The sequence below is a fragment of the Centropristis striata genome, chromosome 16, assembly GCF_030273125.1.
Source record: "Centropristis striata isolate RG_2023a ecotype Rhode Island chromosome 16, C.striata_1.0, whole genome shotgun sequence".
Lineage (NCBI taxonomy): Eukaryota > Metazoa > Chordata > Actinopteri > Perciformes > Serranidae > Centropristis > Centropristis striata.
Genome location: NC_081532.1, coordinates 16,392,455 through 16,404,505, shown reverse-complemented (window position 1 = coordinate 16,404,505; position 12,051 = coordinate 16,392,455). Strand labels below are relative to the sequence as shown.

Below are 12,051 nucleotides of genomic sequence, written 5' to 3'. Positions count from 1 at the left end.
AAGCAAAAAAACAATATTGAAAAGCACTACTTTTCGTTTTAAAAACCTTATGAGTGGAACACATGTTGTAAAAGATGACTTTAGCAGAACAAAGAGCTAGAAGATGGTTTTATCCCGTCTTTGTGTTGGTTTATAAATTAATTTTAAATGCAGCTGAGAACCTAATTGTGAAAAATAACAACCACTAAATAGGTAAATTTAGCTACTATAATTAATTGATAACGTGAAATGCAGTATTTGACTTTGAAAATCTCAAACTCAATTTATGTGGTTTCAATTTCAAAACTTCAAATAGAAAACTCCAATGTCAAGGGTTTCCAGATGGAGGTCTTATCAGGTTTAAGTTTTTATTTTGTTTGTTGATTTTTTTTTCTTCTCTTTCTTAGATCTGAAAATGACCTGAATGTAGTTTTAATGTGTCATTTAAACCTATAAATTTAGCGGTATTCAAATAAAGAAGTGACTAAATTTCACATTTAGATGAAAGAGTAAAATCCTTTAGGCCTATTTTTGCTTCTTTAGATTGGTAGTATATCTTGTTCTATTGTTCAAAAAAGAGCAACACATCCTCATACCTAAAAACCCCATACATGACAGTTCTATTAAACGTTGTGAAACAAAACTACTTGGTTAGGTCATGGTTTGTTATGGGTGTAGTTATGCACATAAATTAAAAGATGGGACATGAACACCTGTCTCTTGGGTCAAAGTCCTATGTTTTTTGGGTTGATAGTTTGGGTCAAAATAAGTATGTTTGTTACAGAGGTAAAGTATGTGATGTGGTTACATACGTACCTAAATTAGTAACCATCTATCCACCCCCACTGCATCCCTATGTGGACTTTGTCGCTCTTCATACTTTGTTGCCTGAGTTCCTCATTTGCTCTTGTCATAATTACTATGCCCACTACAGGCAAAGAATCTGAATATTCATCAATATCCTACACAGATATTATTTTCGGTGAGTTTGGTGGTTTAGGACGTGTAGTTAAATATGTATGTTTGTTAAAGAGGCTGAGTATGTGATGTGGTTACATATGGGACTACATTAGTACATAACCACGCTACATACTTGCATTTTGGGTTCAAAGTCCTGTCTTTGTGTGACCCATCTATCCACCCTAACTGCATCCCTATGTGGACTTTGTTGCTCTTTATACTTCAGTACCTGACTCCCACTTTGCTCCTGTCATAATTACTACAGCCCAATAGAGGTCACCTCATTAAAAACAAACATAAATATCATATACAGACATTTATTTGGTGCGAGTCTGTATTTTAAATCAATCATTGGTTGCTAATTTTTTCTGCCATAATGTATTTCTGTGAAGAGCCTTTTGTCCCCAGTGTTCATCATTCCTGGCTGCAGAAAAATCAGCTTCTTCACAGTGACAGTGTGAAAGATCACACTATTTATAATCCTGCACACCTTCTGTTGATTCAACAAGATCTCTGCCCATTTTCTGCAGGCTTTTGACTGGCGAGACATTTCCAAAAGTCAAATCAAATGATCATGAATAAAATAATGCAACAGTGGACTTTTACTTTTGGCATTTTTTGTAATCCCAACACTATGATGTATCTCTATATGTACACGTGAGCAGCTGCCAAGTTATCTTTTACACAATGTGTTTCACTGTTGTGCTGTAAGGGCTGTGCTTCTCTTTCACACTGTTAAAAAGCATCAAAGCTGAAAAGTCTTGACAGATTGTGTTGAGATGAGCTCTGCTGGTTTCCATCACATCCCTTTCTGGTTTTAGAGAAGGGAATGTAAAAAGGACCAGAGCTACAACACATAACTCCTCTAAAACATAAAATAAAGTAACAGAATAAACAATCCAGAATAGTATTGTACAAAGGGTGGCTTAATATGTGATTCACTGTTCAACCTTCTTAACACAATTTCCTCCCCGGTATTGATACAAAAATAGATAAGAAAACATTTACTGTATATAAAGTATATGGCAGACAATCAAGAAGTGGGTCACTTTGTTCTAAATATCGGTAATTAAATTCAGAAATTGTCACACCCAACAAGAAAATGCAACAACTACCTACATCACAGCCCCCCCACGCCCCCTTTACTGTACCTTTCCAGTCAGCACACACACACACGCACACACACACACATCCACTTGGAAAACACTGCACAAAGCTAGTTTTCACCACAACCACAGGCACAGTAAAGAGTATATGTATTTTCTGTTGTCTGTAAATGAAATGAAGTGAGAAAGTGGCCACAGCTAAAAATAAAATCCCATTCGCATGTCGACATTCTGGAAAGTTTGTCAAAGCACACTGTGGCTCCTGTGTTTGGATTCCCTTCAGTGAGGTTGAGTGTGTGCTTTCTGTAATTATGGATGCAGGTCTGTGTGCTCTGAGGGTGTGTCTGTGTCTGTTTGTGTACTCGGTCCAGAAATTTATGAAGTGACTAACCCATAAGGCAAGGCTTATTAGCACCCGAGCAGGTAAAAGAAAGTCAACAGGTACATTTGCTTCTCACCTGTTAGCTTCACTGCTGTGATGTGGGACCAAGTTATTTTTTAATTCAAGAGATACCCATTTAAAAAAAAAAAGAAAATGCCTTTGACATTCTGTGTGACTTTTGAATAGTAGATGGAAACTCAAGATCACATAACCGCCACAGTAACTACTACATGTTTCTATATATAACGTATCTCAGTCTGTCACTGCCTCCACAAACTGGTGTTTTTTTCTAAAAATATCTAACAATGTGAAATGCTTATTTCTTCTCAGAGATCACTGCTGAGCTTCAGCTCAACATCAACTTCCACTGTCAGGTTATGTGTTGTGAACTTTATTTGCCTGAAAAATATGTCTAAAATTATTGTTGCCATTGATTCATTTTGTTTGCTTAAGTTGAGGCTCAGACAATGGTGAGTTGTTTTGCTTCGGCAGTGTCGACTGAGAGGGATTCATGAGCGTTTAGTCATTCAGTTTAAGTCTCTAAATTAGTTTTTCATACATTCTCTTGAACAGTATGGCCTCCGCTTCCATAGCCTTCAATGTCTTTCAATATTGCTCCATCCTCGGAGAGTCCTGCACGTTTGAATGCAACCCATTAATTTGCTAATTGATTGAATGTTATTATTGAATGTTTTCAATTTATGAAAATTCCCTGAGTGGGAGAAATAGTTTGTTTCTAGCCCACAAACAAAGATTTAAAAGCTAGCACAAGTGTGATGGTAGCTTCAGGTTGCCTCACCTCCAGCTTAAACAACAGATGTCTAGAGAAATTTAAACTCAAGTGCTAAATAGAAAAGTGTACTGGTGTTGCTGCTGGTGCTGCCCTGTTAAATTATCATTTGTACACTGTTGCTCATAAAGTTGGAATAAAATATTTTTGACCGCTTTCCATTAAAATTAATGTGACAATGTGATTTGTTCTTGACAGATAAACAGTATATTTTCTCAAAACTTTATTAATCTATGTCTTCCAAACATATCAGAATGAAAGTGAAACCACATTTAACAGAAGATTGTGTCTGAAATCAAACTTTTTCCAACTTTATTGGCAACAGTGTATATCAGTTAGCCTACTCACCTCATGTTAACTTTAATTGTTGAAGAAATCTTTTCTTGCATTTAAATACCAATTTTTAGGGAAAAAAAAGAAAAAAAAGGGGGGGGGGTGTACTGAGCTGTATTATATTGCACAATCTGTATGAAAGTTTAAAAATGTATGTTTTCATATAGTTTTACTGTGGTCCACTGTGGGGGGATGTGAGAAAAACAAGTTTTTTTTCACAAATTCAATGTAACAAAGGGTGAGTAGCTGATATATAAATGGTTATTTTAAGGGTGATGTGTTCCTTTAATGAATGACAAAGCAACAGTCAAAGTTAAAGTTTAGAAAAATAATAACTTTTTAGTTAGTATTTGTTAACAGTTAGCCTCTCAAAAGCTGTGGGTGTGGTTTGTTTGACATAGTGGTAGCATAAGCCAACAATCCCACAACTGTCATCAGATTTTGATTCAAATGTTGCCTGACTGGTGCATGTTAAATCTGACGTCACCTTTTCCAACTCAGCAAGAACCCAAACATAGGTTTCTCTCAGTGGAATCACACTGTAGGTAACTGACTGGGAATATAAGTATTTAAGGCCTTTAACAATAGTGGAGCAAAGATCATGACAAAACAGTAAATAACTAACTACTTCCACCCTTTTCAGGAGTTTTTCATTACCTAAAGTGAAGGTCACAGGACAAGAGGTGTCCTAAGCTGTAAAGCCTTCTGAGGCAAGTTTGGGATTTGGGGCAATATAAATGAAACTGAAATGAATTTACTACTAATTTGTAAATCCATGTTCTGTCTTCTAAATTAAAAATGATTTATGTTGTACACAGAGATACAACACGAAAATTAAGATAATCTTGACATCAGTTGTTTGAGCTGGATGTGTGGATGCACTAAATTATCTGATAATAATTTACTCAACAACTTGATCCAGACACTGCTTCTTGGAACAGGTCCCAGCTCAACTAGTTCTACATCCAAAAACAGAGTGCCATCTACAGAAACTTAATGGTCATTACAAGGCCATCCATTTAAACCCATTACAGCCACTCAACTAATCAACGGCTGTCAGTGATTTTACATGTAAATGCTTATTCTGTGCCCAGTTAGACTGTGTGTTTTCCTTCATCTCCCTGGTTCCCTGGACTTCTGTCACATTGCTCTATCCCAACTGAATCCATTCCTCGCCCGTCTGGGATTCTCCGTGCAGTTTTTCTCTCTTCACTTACTGTTAAGACTCCAACAAACTGTGCCAGCGGCAAACCTGCTGTCCTTTAGACTCTTTCATCTGAGTCCAGTGGGTGAGCTCCTCCTCTCCGGAGCTGTTGAGGCCGAGTGAAATCCAGCCAATCATCTCCTTACGCTTCATGCTGCGCTTGTTGTAGACGGAGAGGATGAGCGTGACGTCCGACAGCTGGAAAAGAGCTACCTGGAAGATAAACGTCTCTTTGTAGGTCGGGTTGGGCTGACCTCGACAGATGGATGTCTTACACTTGGACATCTCGTGGCCCATGGAGTTCAGTAAGGTCAGCTTAACATATGTATCTGAGCAGGAAACAGGTGAAGGAGAAGATTAAAGGGGAAATAATGCCACTCTTTAGAAGTATTTTTAAATGCACAGCACCTGACTTGAGCCCTGGATCATTTGTGCAAACTCCTTATGTTTCTCCAGTGTATTCTCTTTGAATTAAAGCATTACTACCTGCTGCAGCTGCTTCCTCTGCAGCAAAGTGTGACCCATTTTCTGCACAAAGCATTTGTTCTTGTAATGTCACTGCAGTTGATGTATAAGCTCATGACCACATAGGATACATTTTTTTTCTCTTGATCAAACACGAAACACAGCTGTGAGTGTTCCTGATAACAGAGAGCGAGAACTCAAAGGGTGCAAGGAGTGTTACTTCTGTCTTGTTGCTATGCAACTACTGTATGTCTAACCTGAAGTAGGGAATAATGTTGAAGATAAAAATGGACTAGAAAGAGTTAGCAGTATGTCTGCCACTGCTTAGAGGATGAGGATCCTTTTCTAAAACAGATGATGGAGCTAAAATTAATGTTCCTCATCAGGAAAGCCCTCCAGGAGCTGCTATTATTATTTTCTCTGACATTGACAGTGTCATGACATAACATGTGCACAGACTTTTAGAGCCCACGGCAGTGTCCCAAAACGTGATGCATGCCTGCTGCCAGTGGTGGAATGTAACTAAGTACATTTACTCAAGTACTGTGCTTCAGTGCAATTTGGAGATATGCATACTTTACTTGAGTATTTCCGTTTTATGTAACTTTATACTACACTAGACCTTTTACTCCACTACATTTAGCTGCCAGCTTTAGTTACTTTTCAGGTCTATTAAAATGAAAAACATAATACATTTAAAGTGATTAGACATTTTTTAAAATTAAACCTCATAACAATATATTAAGTAGTTGAGAAAATTAAAAGGCTGCTTACATAAATGAATCAATAATATATTTGGAATATATACAATCTGAGTGGGTGACATTCTGCATAACAAGTACTTTTACTTTTGATACTTCAAGTACATTTTGATGCTGATACTTTTGTACTTTTACTTAAGTAAGTTTTGAATGGAGAATTTTTACCTGTAGTGGAGCAATTTCACAGTGTATTAATACTTTTACTTAAGTAAGGGATGTATATACTTTTTCCAACACTGCCTGCTGCAAAAAAGTATGTATTAAGTGACTGGTGCATAACTGTTAATAATGGTATTAACCTTTAAGATGATGCAGGAAAATAAATGTTGCCATGCCATTGTTCTGATAGCCTAAGTATTTCCTATTTGACCGAAAGCCCATTTGTCAGAGGGCCCCTTGATACTGAAAACAAAAACCTATAACTCCAATGGCCTATTCTCTGAAAGTGATCATTTTAGCCCAAACCACAATCTTTCCATAACCCTAACCAAGTGATTTCTGTGCTTAAACCTAAGCATTCCCTAGCCACAGCATTTTCACAGCACAACACATAAGGTATTTCAAAAAGCAAGTCAAAATACACAAGATATTAATGAATTTTCAAAAAAAGTGGCATAAACTACTTTTTCTATATTACTGAGTTATGCTTTAAGAAATTTGATTCAATAAATCAGCAATTATAAAAATGTGTAAACTACGTTGTTAAGGTGGATGAGCATCTACACTTCAAACTTATTCACTTGACATAGGGCTAAAATTATGTTAAATCAAGCTTGCCGAATGAGCGCTGTCTGTTTTTGAGTTGTAAGAAACCATAAATGATCTTTTAGAAGGAGCTCATATCTTAACAGAGGTTGTTCTCTGACAGTACGAAACACTTTGACTCGTCAGTCATTAAAGAAATGTAAATTAACTTATCAAACAGACTCTTCACAATTCACTCAGTTCTTCTGATACATTTTCATGTTAAATAGAACAGAACTGGATGTCCAACAGTAACGTTACACATCTTACTTTAGTTTATTTAATTTAGTTCACAGAAGAGCTGTTAAGATAAAATAAAATATCAGCTGAATTAGAAGCTAATGTTAAACGAAGTCATACATTATGATGTAGGATTATCATTGGTTTAACTGAGTAAAATGTTAATAAAGGCGAGAAAGTAGTAAGACTGAATCTAATCTAAAGACTGGCCATCAATGGACTCCGACAACTCCTGTGTGTATTTTCAGTCAAAAAAATTTTGGAATAATGATCACTTATCGTGGTCCAATGGGATTTTTTTTAGCGTAGCTCAAGACCTTTATAGTGAAACAGAGATAATCTTGTGTATAATACTAATCTATGTTAAACATAAAAAAATATTCAAGAAATTTTCCTCTAGTACAGAGCAGTTATGTTACTGATAATCTCTCCACAGCTGATTCCTTTCTATTTTATTGTAAATCAGTGCATATTCCAAAAAAACATTCCCAATAAATCTCATTCATTACGCCGCAAAGAGGAGAAAAGGAAAAACACTGGCATTATCAAGTGATTCAGCTTTCACCGTTTCCTTTTTCAGTCCTCATTTCCATGCAGGAATCATGATATAAACTGAAGCCACAAATCCAGCGGAAAGTAAACGAGGCAAGACTGGCAATCACAATGGGTCTTTGAGAGTGTTTCGCCCCTCGTCTACAACCATACTCCGTAATAATGCTGTGTATTATGTTCCTGTCTAAGAGGGAGTATAAGGAATGAATTGCCGAGGCTTTCATGCTGTCGAGTGCCAGCTGCCTTCCAACGCCTAGCTCACCGCCTTGAATCACACATTCAGTTGCTCTCTTTGACATAAAAGCAGAGTGAAAAAAATAGCCTTGATTTCTTTTTTGACTGCTGCTGAATGGGCTCTGTAGAGCTGTGGATGTCTTAAGTGGTCAGTAGCGGTGATGCATGGCTCTTTGGTATTGTTGCTGAATGAGAGGGGCTGCGACTGATGATTAACTTGACTTGTCGGCTTGGTACTGTTTTGAAATTATAGAAAAGGAGCTCTGAAATTGCTCTGCATCATTCACCGCGCTCTTTCCACTTTGTGAGACGCACAAAGTCAATCAAGGCCTTCATAAGGATTTTGCACAAAGACTTTTTTCAGTGTTACCAGATGTGACTATTTTCTAAATGCAATTTGTATACACTATGTGGATATGCTATTCAGGAAAGCACAAACAATATCACAATCTGGCAGCTAGTCATTAGTTACAGACATTCATAAATACGAGGAACACAGCAGTTAATGGGAGGACAGTACAGTGTGTCTATTAGATGAATATTTATGCTCGGCTCGGTCACAGAAGTCCTGTTTCTGTTTTATATGCTGTAAGCAGAACTGAAAAAATGTAAAATTACACCCAAAGCATGCCAAAGTGTACTGTCTGAATAAAGGCAGCAGTGGATGACGCACAGCGTTTCCTTCGAGCTGGCCACCAGCCAACAAGCAAACCGGATTGAGTTAGCATGAAAAGTGTTACTTCTGAGTGAAAACATGAAAGACTTGCAGGCATCACTGGTACCGACACAAGACACGACACAGGTAGTGAGAGCTGTAGCACGGCTGCATGCACAACACATAGTCATTCAAAAACGAAGGGAACAGGGTTTACAACAAGCAGCTATCTTCATGGATACATGTTGGAATTTTAAAAAGGGTGTGAAGGAGTAACAATATAAATGTAAATATGAAGTTATTGCAATAGTTATTTCCGTGGAGGAGGTCATGTTTTTGGCTCAGTTTGAGTGTTTTTTGGTTTATCTGTCCGACAATTTTCATGACACAATTAAAAAGAGAAGAACCAAATCACAGGGCAAATCACAAATTATTTTTCAGTGTTGCTCACATTGGCTGTGGCTCAGTTGGTAGAGCTCACTGATCTGATGATCGGTGGTTTGATCCCTGATCCTGCATGTCAAAGTATCCTTGGGCAAGATACTGAACCCCAAATTCTGATGAGGCCAACATTTCCATATTAAACATACTTTTTAAAATAGGTCTTTTGTAATACTCAAGTTTTTTGAGACAATTAATTTTAGGTCTTCTAGTGTGGATTCTGTTGTTCTTTTTCCTACAAAATTATTTTATACATAGTTTTAGCCATAATCATTATAATTAGAAGAAATTAAATAAATTAAGACATTAAATGATTAATTCTGTGTGTAATGGATCTATAAAATGTGTTATTTCCACTTCTTTTTTAATTGAATTACTGACATAACTAAACTTTTCTATGATATTCTAATTTATTGTGATGCACCTGTAAATTCCTGATGGTGGCAGGTGGCACCATGTAGGGTAGCCTCGACTACCAGTGAGTGGATGTGTGTATGAGCGCCGTCTGTAGTGTTACAAGTGCTTTGAGTGGTCGCTAAGACTAGAAAAGTTCTATACAAGTGTAGTCCATTTACCCTTCACTTGGTGTTGCAAGTGGTATGAATCCCACAGGATTTCTTGGCAAGGATTTTCCTTGCATAGCATTCCAGCACTTGATTGGCCAGGTGTCCATGCTCGTATGAGGTAATCGTACCTGATTTGTTTCAGTCATATCCCCTAACCAATGGGCGACCCTAGCCTTGGAGTCAATGTCTAACCATTCAAGCTGCTACACAAGGTGGGTCTTACCAGAAATGCAGTGGGATTCATAATCAAGCAGAAGAATCACTTTTTAGCGATGGGTTTTGTGCTTTTAAATTTCTTGGTTGCCACAATTATGTCTTCATATCATTAGTTTTTCAAACTATTTCTTGGGAAAAATGTTTTACAAATCTTATCATGGCAAAAAAAGACTAAATTACCAATGTTAAACAATAGAAAATGCTTTGTGTTTGAATGCCTGTATCCATGAAGATAGTATAAAAAAGTCAAGCATTTAACATCGATTGTACCAGGGACAGAAACTTACCTCTGATAATATAAACCTGTCCACCTATCAAGTGTTTTAGACAACAGAACAGCCCATCTGACAACAAGGGTTGGACAGCAGTAAGAAAAAACAACGGACCAAGATGTCAAAAAGGTAGTAGGGTGAGAGAATTTCAGGTGCAGACATAACAGAAGATGCGAGGAAAGATAAAACAGGGGCAGAAGGCCAACAACATCGCACAAAGTTCAACAAGAGGCAGTTTTTGTTTGAACTTGCTGCTCGGACCCCTTGAGACTGACCAGTAAATGAGGGAGAACCAGGGATCAAACCGAGGAGAAGCTGGTGGAGCTGAGATAGATCTTACTATCTCTATCTATTTGGAGAAGTTTCAAGCTGTGCATAGTTTTTCTTGGGCTCAGTGTTATTTGGAGAAATGAAAGAGAATAGCACTTATTCCTCTGATTCAAGATTCTCATTTTCTAGAAGTGTGCAAGTGCCATTAATGATTCATACTCTTTAAAGTTGCTGAAGAAGCAGATTACTGTAGATTTTTAGGAATCATAATTATAGAAATTATCACATGATACATATCCCTATGCACAGGCTCAACTTGTCCTTTTTTTTCTCATCTGAAATATGTAGGTCGAAAAAAATTGTTTACACTCCTTACTGCTCTTTTGGCAATCACTCAAACAGAACGTTTTAGAGTACTTACTGGGTGGCTTGTTGGCAGCCAGGTTTTTAAAGTGGATGCCTTTGATGATCTCCACAGAGAGGCGTCCTGTCGTAGCGTTGTACACCAGGCCCACGAGGATCTCTGGTGTGGAAGTCTGACTGACAGACTGGAATGATGAGGCGCTTTCACTGCATGTCATATCTGAGAGGCTGACCTGGGATTCACCACCCTGAAAATGTTTGCAGACATTCAGAGAATTGTTCACTGGTGTCTGTCTGACAGAAATCACACTCAGTGCTCTCCTTTCTAGTGCAATATCATAAATGTGTTTGCGAAAAACAAATGTACAAATGCATTGTAATATTTCTATGTCTAGCAATCGAATGATCACTGATCCCGGATTATGAGACTGAGGGCCCCTGGGCACAAAGATGCAAAAGGCCCCACCACCTCTACTACATTAAAGACACAAAGACTTTATAATTATTTAACCTATTTGTGTTGTTGTTTAGTGTCTCTTTGTCGTCAGTACTCATTTATCTGTGGTTTTGTGTCTCTTTGCAGTTGTTTTGTGTCATGTTGCAATTACTGTGGTCCTTTTTGTATTATTTTGAGCTTCTTCGTAGTTGATTGCGGTGTTTTAGAGTCTTATAGTCTTTATAGTATCTAAGTTTCCTAGTTCTGTGTCTCTTTGTAGTTGTTTTGTGTAATGTAGTAATTATTATGGTTCTTTTGTAGATCTTTTTTTGTCCATGTTTGTTGTCGTATTTGTTGACATTTTGTGTCTCTGTAGATTTTCTTTGTAGTTGATTGTCTTTTGTCAATTTATAGTCTTTATATTAGTTGTAGTAGTAATGTGCTTTTGTTTTGTGTCTCTTTGTAGTTGTTTCATGCCACTTTGAAATTGTTTTGGTCTTTTTGTAGGTATTTTTTTGTCTGGTTGTTTTGCCACCTTTTGCCATCATCTTTTGTGTCTTTGTAGTTGTTTTGTGTCATGTTGTAATTATTATGGTCCCTTTGTAGATATTTTTCTGTCCATGATTGTCAGTTTTTTCTCTTTGTAGATATTTTGTGTCTCTCTGTAGTTATTTTAAGATTCTTTGTCGTTGCTTTGTCATGTTTTTTGTCTCTATATAGTCTTTACAGTAGTGGTTTTATGTTTCTTTGTGGTCCGTCTGAGTCTCTTCCTGGTTGGGACATGTCTCTTTGAGTGACATTTTGTAGGTAAAGGCCAGAGGGGCCCCTGACACTTTTGGACTCTGGGCCTGTGCCGGGTAGACCTGTTGAGTAATCCATTCATAGCTAAACCCTGGCAATACTAAGTGTTGAAAAAGATGCTAATCCCTGTCAATGTTTACCTTTACTTCATCAACACTATATGTTACTCTTTAAAAAACTGTATTGTGAGAAACAACAAAAGGAAACTAAACTAATATATGAAAAATCCCTTGTTGAATATGTTAATAGAACCTTGTGATTTGCTTTTTTTTAGATCATTT

General features: G+C 37.2%; 1 protein-coding gene across 1 annotated transcript in view; it reads right to left on the bottom strand.

Moving 5' to 3' along the window:
- Positions 1–452: 452 nt before the first annotated feature.
- Positions 453–12,051, bottom strand: part of syt14a (synaptotagmin XIVa) — a 43,215-nt gene continuing 31,616 nt past the window's right edge. The window contains exons 7-9 of the mRNA XM_059352775.1: positions 10,592–10,781; positions 9,916–9,972; positions 453–5,083 (exon numbers count right to left, since the gene is read on the bottom strand). Coding sequence (XP_059208758.1) covers positions 4,770–5,083; positions 9,916–9,972; positions 10,592–10,781 — 561 coding nt within the window. The 3' untranslated portion in view covers positions 453–4,769. The remainder of the gene's footprint in view (positions 5,084–9,915; positions 9,973–10,591; positions 10,782–12,051) is intronic.